Consider the following 10,256-nt stretch of genomic DNA (forward strand, 5'->3'; position numbering starts at 1 on the left):
GCCACCTTAAAAGCCTGTGGTACATAGCCAACTAATAAAGATAGATTGATCATATTTAAGATCGAAGCATTAAATAATGGTAGGGCTTCCTTGAGCAGCCTGGTAGGAATGGGGTCCAATAGACATGTTGGTGGTTTGGAAGAAGTAACTAATGAAAACAACTCAGACAGAACAATCTGAGAGAAAGAGTCTAACCAAATACCGGCATCACTGAAAGCAGCCAAAGATAACGATACGTCTTTGGGATGGTTATGAGTAATTTTTTCTCTAATAGTTAAAATTTTATTAGCAAAGAAAGTCATTACTAGTTAAAGTTAAAGGAATACTCGGCTCAATAGAGCTCTGACTCTGTCAGCCTGGCTACAGTGCTGAAAAGAAACCTGGGGTTGTTCTTATTTTCTTCAATTAGTGATGAGTAGTAAGATGTCCTAGCTTTACAGAGGGCTTTTTTATAGAGCAACAGACTCTTTTTCCAGGCTAAGTGAAGATCTTCTAAATTAGTGAGACGCCATTTCCTCTCCAACTTACGGGTTATCTGCTTTAAGCTGCGAGTTTGAGAGTTATACCACGGAGTCAGGCACTTCTGATTTAAAGCTCTCTTTTTCAGAGGAGCTACAGCATCCAAAGTTGTCTTCAATGAGGATGTAAAACTATTGACGAGATACTCTATCTCACTTACAGAGTTTAGGTAGCTACTCTGCACTGTGTTGGTATATGGCATTAGGGAACATAAAGAATGAAACATATCCTTAAACCTAGTTACAGCGCTTTCTGAAAGACTTCTAGTGTAATGAAACTTATTCCCCACTGCTGGGTAGTCCATCAGAGTCAATGTAAATGTTATTAAGAAATGATCAGACAGAAGGGAGTTTTCAGGGAATACTGTTAAGTCTTCAATTTCCATACCATAAGTCAAAACAAGATCTAAGATATGATTAAAAGTGGTGGGTGGACTCATTTACATTTTGAGCAAAGCCAATTGAGTCTAATAATAGATTAAATGCAGTGTTGAGGCTGTCATTCTCAGCATCTGTGTGGATGTTAAAATCGCCCACTATAATTATCTTATCTGAGCTAAACACTAAGTCAGACAAAAGTTCTGAAAATTCACAGAGAAACTCACAGTAACGACCAGGAGGACGATAGACAACAAATAAAACTGGTTTTTGGGACTTCCAATTTGGATAGACAAGACTAAGAGTCAAGCTTTCAAATTAATTAAAGCTCTGTCTGGGTTTTTGATTAATTAATAAGCTGGAATGGAAGATTGCTGCTAATCCTCCGCCTCGGCCCGTGCTACGAGCGTTATGGCAGTTAGTGTGACTCGGGGGTGTTGACTCATTTAAACTAACATATTCATCCTGCTGTAACCAGGTTTCTGTAAGGCAGAATAAATCAATATGTTGATCAATTATTATATCATTTACTAACAGGGACTTAGAAAAGAGAGAGACCTAATGTTTAATAGACCACATTTAACTGTTTTAGTCTGTGGTGCAACCCTGGATAGTCACGGTTTGGAGGATTTAAGAAAATTGGCCAGATTTCTAGAAATGAGAGCTGCTCCATCCAAAGTGGGATGGATGCCGTCTCTCCTAACAAGACCAGGTTTTCCCCAGAAGCTTTGCCAATTATCTATGAAGCCCACCTCATATTCAGTGATGAATCTCGAATCTGCATTGGGCAAGGTGATGATGCTGGAACTTTTGTTTGGTGCCGTTCCAATGAGATTTATAAAGATGACTGCCTGACGAGAACATGTAAATTTCCACAGTCATTGATGATATGGGGCTGCATGTCAGGTAAAGGCACTGGGGAGATGGCTGTCATTACATCATCAATAAATGCACAAGTTTACGTTGATATTTTGGACACTTTTCTTATCCCATCAATTGAAAGGATGTTTGGGGATGATGAAATCATTTTTCAAGATGATAATGCATCTTGCCATAGAGCAAAAACTGTGAAAACATTCCTTGCAAAAAGACACATAGGGTCAATGTCATGGCCTGCAAATAGTCTGGATCTTAATCCAATTGAAAATCTTTGGTGGAAGTTGAAGAAAATGGTCCATGACAAGGCTCCAAACAGCAAAGCTGATCTGGCAACAGCAATCAGATAAAGTTGGAGCCAGATTGATGAAGAGTACTGTTTGTCACTCATTAAGTCCATGCCTCAGACTGCAAGCTGTTATAAAAGCCAGAGGTGGTGCAACAAAATACTAGTGATGTGTTGGAGCGTTCTTTTGTTTTTCATGATTCCATATTTTTTTCCCTCTGCTTGGTCTAAAAAAGTAACCGTTACTGACTGCCACAATTTTTTTTCCTGATTTCTTAGTGTTTCTTAAAGCCAGAAAGTTGCCATTTGAAATGACTTTAGTTTTGTGTCATGTCTGTGATCTGCTTTTTTTCTACAAAATTAAACAACTGAATGAACATCCGCCGAGGCCGGTGATTCCATAATTTTTGCCAGGGGTTGTAGTTTTTGAAAAAAATAAAAAGGTCCGTTACATTTTGGACAGACCTCGTAAAGAAATACAAAGTATCAACTTTTTTAATTCAACTTATTTCTACCTAAATATAAAAATGGCCAACATAAATGGCAGTCCGAAATTATCACTACAAAGTCCTTTGCGCAGAGCACAAAAATAAAATAATTGCAGTTCACCTCTTACCCAGTGAGTCATTCTGCGACACTCTGGTATCTGAACTGAGCGACGTTTTATAGAGAAGCTTTAGCATATAATGCTTAAAGTCTTCGAAAATGTCAATCAGTGCAGCACAAACAGGGAAAATGCATGCACACAAACAGGTGAGCCATGTTAACTCATGCACGTTTAAGTCGTGATTCTGCTTTACTTACGATCAAGTTGTGGACCACAAAAATTTAGACGATCTATAAATGTCCACTTTGATTTGGCTATTTTTGGGAGGGATCGTCAGCGCGGACAATGATTTCTTCTTCCTCAATCAGGCTGCTGCGGTATCATCTATAGCTTAAAGGCGTGCATGAGCGACTTAATTTCAATGTAAAGACATAAATACGTTTAAAAAAAATGCATGAGTGACACACGAAAGTGATCCCTTATTTCCATATTGGTCCATTTAAAAATCAAATGGCAAAATAGAAGTAACATAACATTAAAACATTACAATTTACAGAAAAAAGGCTCGATTTCTTCTATAAACTGAGGTCTAAGGTAAAAAAAACAAAAAACATTCTGGACTCATGTCATTGCAACTCAGATGTTGCATAATTCTTTACCACCCTTGAAAATGTCAGCTACCTATTTTATAAACACTACCCAATCTAGATCCTGTGGATCCCCACGGGCAACGCTCTTGTGTGTGTATATTATATATATATATATATATATATATACACACACACACACACAAAGTGTTCAGAGTAATAGTAGTGCTATGTGACTAAAAAGATTAATCCAAGTTTTGAGTATATTTCTTATTGTTATATGGGCGGTACCAGTAGATCCTCACAAATCCAACAAGACCAAGCATTCATGATATGCACACTCTGAAGGCTATGAAATTGGGCTATTAGTAAAAAAAAGTAGAAAAGGGGGTGTTCACTATACTATATTATATACACACATCCCTGGCGATTCATAAGAAAATGCATGATGTAATAAATCCAACCCCTTATTACATCATGCATTTGACAACAGTTCAGTCCTTTTCTTCATATCAAATATGTAAATAACATCAATATTGGACCAGATACAGATATTGGATCAGTTTATGATCACGTCAATCTGAACAAAAATATAACCCAGACAACACACTTATTACGTGAGAATACCTGTCTTTATCATTACAAATTACAACCCCCCACCCCAACCACCACCACCAAAAAACTCGCAACAAACAGTGTGTTTTGTTTATGACTGTCCTCTCTCCAGATCTGTCAACAAAAGGCTTTTGTAAAACATTGCCTGGTTGGCCACACAAGATAGCTGTTCCATCATCTCCACAGCCGTCCTCTCCAGAGCCTTTGACCAGCATCTTCTGATCACCTTTGCTCATCAGCTGCATTCATTTTCTCGCTTCCTCAACTTTGCATCTTTTGTCACGTCTAGCAGGTTAATAGATTTTGCTCTCCTCCAAGTCTGTCATTTGTGAGAACTGTTTAAATTTCATCCCCAGCATCCTCACACAGCTCGGTGGAAGCCCCCACATGATCTATGACGTCACCACCAAATCTAGGTCATGGCGTATAATCACTTGAATTTCAACCCACGCGGGTCAAAATTCTAAATAGTTTCTAAACCTCATACTGCCAAAATTATGAATCCCTTATTTAAATCTTAAAGAATACAATTATAGTGGTGCCAAAAAAAAGTTATGATTTAAATCTTAAACCCAAAGGCTGTACAGTTTAAGTAAGTCCTAACATTGAAATTCTTCAGTTTATATTCAAACCCTTTAGATCTGTTCAAAAACAGGAAAACATGGCAGCACGGGTAGATTACGCTGACCACGAGTGGGTCTGCCGGATGTACAATACTCACCTCTCACTCTCGTCTGCAGCCTTCTCCGCCTCCTCCAGTTTGGACAGAGCTGAGGACAAACGCTCCTGAGCACGGTCCAACTCCTCCTCAGCCAATTGGATACGTCTGTTCAGGGACGCTACATCACCCTCAGCCTAGGACAGCACAGCAGCTACAGTTACCACCCACAAAAGACACCAAGTGTAGTGCAGACTATAATTTCTATAATTAGCTAATCATTTCATACATAGAATGTTTGATGTAGGTGGCCTTGGCTAGCCAACACAACTCTTGTAAATTTGAATAAAACTTGTATCCAAGCAAAAATTCCTGGAAAACCTTGTGCTTCCACCAAATGATTTGAGCACCCCCCACGTTTCTTGGCGGGGGGAGAAAAAAAAAAAGGTGACTAATGAGTCATCTGACCACAGTACACTGTTCCAATGAGTGCTGGCCCAACCCAGATTCCTCCAAGCCCAGAGCAGTCAATCCTGCTTCTATACATTGTTAACAATTAACATAAAACTTTTTTTTTTTTTGGACAGTAAAGTTTTAAGTGGCATTTGTGAAATGTAACTCTGTATTACATTGCTTCACAATAGTTTCCAAAAATAACCCCTTGACCATGTGGTTATATCAGCTACTGATGAATGACTTCTTGATATAGCACCTTCTGAGGGATTGGAGATAAAAACTGCTCAGCTTGGCCTTGTATCCTTGCGCTTTACACTCCAGATTCCTTGAATTGTTTTATTATACAGCTAACAGCTTGGGACTCCGACGAGGGCGGTCGCATCTCCTCCACTCTCCCTTATCTCTGCTTTAAACTTCAAGTCCCTACTTAACCAGACTGAATTCCTCACATTATATTGGATACTGGCTCTATTGGACTACTATTGGATTAACCATGGAACTGATCAGCTGGTCTCTGAACGCTATTGACACCATTTTTTTCCTACAAGAAGGTCAGGACCGGGGATCCTACCTGCCTAGATGGAACGTATCCTGCGGGCTATGTTCTCGACTCCTGGGGGTCTTGGCGTATTGCATGCTTGGCGCCTTTCTCCGTTGAGGACGCAGAGGATTTATTCATTTCTGGCTTATGTGCTGCCCTGATCTACCGGAAAATTGGCATCAAGAACCACGGCCCCTCGCTTGTCCGTCATGATTAACGAGGTTGGCAAGGCAGTGCATTCTCAGACTGCGATGACTCTTGAACTCGGATGCAAACTGGATGACATCTTGGAGCAGATGTGTGCCTTGCAGTTGAAGTTGAAGATTTCGGAGGCCAGTGAATATTCATTCATTCATAATTGTTCAAGTGGAACTGTTAAGTGTTTTTCACTGCTCAAACCACAACACTGCAGGCTTATCAAGCCTGAAGGACAAATTGCCCGACTGTTTTCCTCCAAAGGAATGTCTTCAGCCTGGGGAACGTTTGGCTGTTTCTTATCTCAACTCACAAAGACTAAACTGTTTTCATAGGACTGGAGCATGCTCCATCCCCCCCCACCCCCCCCCCAAACACTCCCCCACTCTGGCTTCTGCTCACGTCATTCCTTCCCCCTTCTGCGGGGGCGGTGCAGTTTTAGCTGCAGCTGGTCCCCGTTCCTCCCCCCAAGCTGACGGTGGCGCATCTCAGGGTTGCTGTGTGACCTTCACCCACTTGCCTCAATTTGAATAACAGACTTCTTCAAACTTAGTGCACATAAACAATGTCAAATGTGTATGTGCTGTCTTTAATTCTGATGTGTGCCATTATTACGGTAAACAAGTAATATTTGTGGACTAATTGCTGTCTGAGGTAACTGGAGTGTAAATATAATTTCTCCACTAAGATCAATAAAGTATATCTCATCTCATTATGCACTGAGATTGAGCAATATGCAAATCCCTTCCAATCTTTGTTTTAAAACATTTTAATAAACTTTCTTACACATTTGTTTACAAGCTGGCAATCTTATGCCTATCTTTGCTCCTCAGACTCAGCCTTTCATGAAAACTGCTTTTGTACCAAATCATGATTACAATCACCAGGTGAGATTTTTTTAATTTCTAAACTAGCCCTAAAACGGCCCCATTTGGAATGTGCTACAGGGCTTAAATGCAGGAATGGACAAAGTAAATGAAGATGCCCACACAAAACATGAAACATCTGGGTTCAAACTGTCTGCAAGGAAACAGAAGTTAGAGTAAATGTTATTTAAAAAAACCTGAGCTTTTCTTTGTTTTTTGGTAGTGGTTGGGGGAAGGGGCATTTTTCATAACTTTTTTCCCCAATCTGGGGTTGTACATACAGTTCCAGTGGAGTTTACATAGAGCTAGACCAGAAACTTTCAGACTCAGTTTTCCACAACCATGCATATTCCACTTTAATGTAGCAATACATGTCTTAAGCCCATTATAATGTCAACATATTAAATGGAGGTTATGTTTTTGCTCCTGTCAGTTTGTGAACAGCATGGAGCCCACAATGTTTCATATATCATTTAGAAATTTTTACTTAATACTCATATCCTGATAAGCACAATAGATTAAATTTTTAAAGAATGCCGCACTGAAATCATATTTTAAATTTAGGTTGTTAGTGGCCATCCGATGAGCCACCGGGATTACTTTGTGGACTTCTGTGACCGGTTTCAAAGTATACAGCATTAGCAGCAAACACCTACGGAGACTTCTGAAAACAAAGTACTCGAGTGTTTCCAACAGGTGACGTAGTTACTAGTCCATTAGCTCCTGAAAATAGCATCTGCATTTTTCCAATACAAGACATATCTGTATGTCCAGGCATGTCCGCAGCAGTAAGCCAGTGGCTGAAACAAACGGCAGCATCACGACACTAAGTTTCAAAATCAGACAGACTATGAAAAAGTTAAGAGTTTTGGGGTGAAGTGTGTCATCTCCTCTGTAAATCCGAGCCACTGCTTTCAAAAGAAAAGCTCTGAAGCTTGGTTATTGGACAGAACCTCATTTGTTTTACTCCGTCTCTGTCTGGGATGTTTCTGTTTTGCTCTTAATTACATCACATGCAGAGAAATGCTGAGAATTGCCGTGTGAGACGTTTTCCGGAACTGCATCCATTACCTCACTTTGGGAGAGCAATAAAAATAAATAAATAAATAAATAAAAATCAGAAACCACTAATTATGAGCGCATTTGCGCAGGGAGATTTACAGTCATGAGTATTTTGATGCCGTGTTGCTAACTGGTAGATTAAGACATGCGACATGTCCTTTAAAGTCACAGTCCGGGAAAATCCTACTTTTAACACTGAATGAATTTTCTAAAGTTCGTAACTGTCAAAAAAATAAATAAATAAAAATCATATTTGAGAGCGTTATGTAGGATGGTATCTTTTAATCAACTGACAAAGTTTGATCCAGATTACAGATTTTGTGGCCATTTCAAAATTTTGTGTACATTTGAATTTAATATTGAGAAGCCCATTTGGTGTACATTTTGCATTATGTCTCAATCAAAAGTGCCTCAACCGCTCATTTTTTTTCTGTTATGGATTTAACTACACCACCAAAATTGGATGGAGGTTCCAATTTTATGCCTGTTTGTCTTCCAGTTATCAGTCAAACCAAGTGCCAAAATGCAATGAAAAACTGTGCATAGCAGAGATAACCAATGATCTGTGAAAATCATCTGAAAAGAATTCAGAAACTGGAGGAAGTTGGTGAACTAAAACCTGACACCACAAAAAAAAAAAAAAAAAAAAAAAACTTCAAGTGCATGAACTGAATGCATACTCCTGACATTTGATCACATCTAATTTAGCTTGTGAAAAGCCACTACTAATAGGACTTTAACCTTTAAAAATTTTTCCAAGGTAAAATTTTGGAATGGAAACTAGTGCTGGCGGAGGTTTGCGTTCTGTGAGTGCAGTCTAGTTTGTAAGGTGGTACTCATTGTAAAAAGATTGAGGACCACTGGTCTAGATCATTGTGTAAAATACGCAACTTACCTCAGTCTGCAAATATGAAGTGTTTTTAGAAATTCTTCAAACCCTGAGTCATACATTTTTATTCATGTGGACAAGCTGTTTCGGTCTTAGAAATTAGTTTACTAAAGTCTTGAGGTCACAAACAGTGTAATATATGGGCAGCACGGTGGTTAGCACAGTTGCCTTACAGCAAGAAGGTTGTGGGATCGCTTCCACAAGTTTTCTGTGGTCACCTCGGTTTACTCCTTTCTCTGTCTCACCAGCGCAGCATCTCTACATCTGGAGTTTGTCACTGGACTGTGGCTGTCCACTACTCCTAGTGGCTGGATTGTGTCCAACTGCAACTAGATTGGGTTAAATGTAGAAGACAAATCTTTATGTAGTCAGTGATAAATTCTTTGTAGACTTCTTAAACTTAGGTCCTTGTTCTAAAGAGAAAAAGTGTACAATAGGTGGTGACGTCTCATTTCTTTCTGATGCCTCAAAGTCTTACATTGGCTCAGTTGTGATCCTGAATTTCTGTCAGAATGTTGAACAAAACTAATTTGGGCTCATTTTGCTAAATGATGTAAGGTCCCAAGCTTTTTGGAAACATCCTTAGAGATGTTGGTCCATACTGACATAACGGTTACCCATTAAACCAGTTTGTCTATTCTCCTCTGACATAAATGAGGCATTTTCATCCACACAACTGTTGGTCATTGGATATCTTCTCTTTTTCAGACCAATCTTTTTAAACCATAGAGATGGCTGTGTGTGAAAATCCCAGTAGATTAGCAGTTTCTGAAATACTAAGACCAGCCCATCTGGCACCAACAACCATGCCATGTTCAAACTCACATAAATCCCCTTTCTTCCCCATTCTGATGCTCGGTTTGAACTTCAAGTCTGGATGCACCAAGTTGCTACCATGGCTGTTTAGCTGCAGTGATGCCGGTAACGTGTTACTCTAATCTGACCACTTCTTTTAGTAACGAGTAATCTAACGCATTAATCTTTCCAAGTCAGTAATCAGATTAAAGTTACTTCTCCATGTCACTGTGCGTTACTATTATTTTTCATTGTGGGTTGATAGCAGCATTAAACTTGGTCTGTGGGCAGGGAGTCGGGGTTCGACTGAACTGCCCACTTTAAGCGAGCTGTGAGCTTTTCATCCACGGTTTTTTGCAGCTGCTCGACTCGTCCTCACCTCTTAAAGGGCGGTGATCAGCACACCTGCACTGAGCTTTACGAAGACATTTTTATACTTTTTTCCTCCTTTATTTAGAATTCTGAGCTGAGCTGCTCCGTATCGTCTCGTTAAAAACAGCTGATCCTCCGCGACGCGTCAACAACTAACACTATTTTCCACTCAAATGCACCTAAACTCTCTTTCTGAGGACCACATGATGTGAAAACGCAATAAAACTTTTACCTGTAAATCTGGTCATGTTTTCTGCATAAATAAATGTTATCCATTCTTTGTGCTCAAATGCCAAAGCAGGGGTGAATCCAGATGGGATGGGGGCGTGGGGGAGGGATGTGCCCCCCCCCCCCCCACAACAGCCCTAGATTAAAGGTCCAGTTTTGAAGCCGTTTTTTACTACAACTACTAATATTGCTTAAAATAATAATTTCGACAAGTAAAATGTTTAGAGAGAATTTAAATGTTAGAAAAATGTTAGAATTTAATAGTTACATTTATAAACAATGTAGGTTTGAAATTGCAAGTTTTACTGTTACAGTCAACAGTTAAATATGAGGTCAAGAAAGAGGTCTTTATTTTACTTTTTATAAAACAAGTATTTATTTTCATTG

General features: G+C 39.4%; 1 protein-coding gene across 4 annotated transcripts in view; it reads right to left on the reverse strand.

The window, feature by feature from the left end:
• The window catches only part of LOC117525361 (tropomyosin alpha-1 chain-like), an 86,461-nt gene that overhangs the window by 57,249 nt on the left and 18,956 nt on the right, over window positions 1–10,256 (reverse strand). For all 4 annotated transcript variants that reach the window (XM_034187209.1, XM_034187223.1, XM_034187228.1 and 1 more), the window contains exon 2: window positions 4,529–4,662. In XM_034187209.1, the coding sequence (XP_034043100.1) occupies window positions 4,529–4,662 (134 nt within the window). The remainder of the gene's footprint in view (window positions 1–4,528; window positions 4,663–10,256) is intronic.

This window comes from Thalassophryne amazonica, chromosome 2 (genome assembly GCF_902500255.1).
Source record: "Thalassophryne amazonica chromosome 2, fThaAma1.1, whole genome shotgun sequence".
Classification (NCBI taxonomy): Eukaryota; Metazoa; Chordata; class Actinopteri; order Batrachoidiformes; family Batrachoididae; genus Thalassophryne; species Thalassophryne amazonica.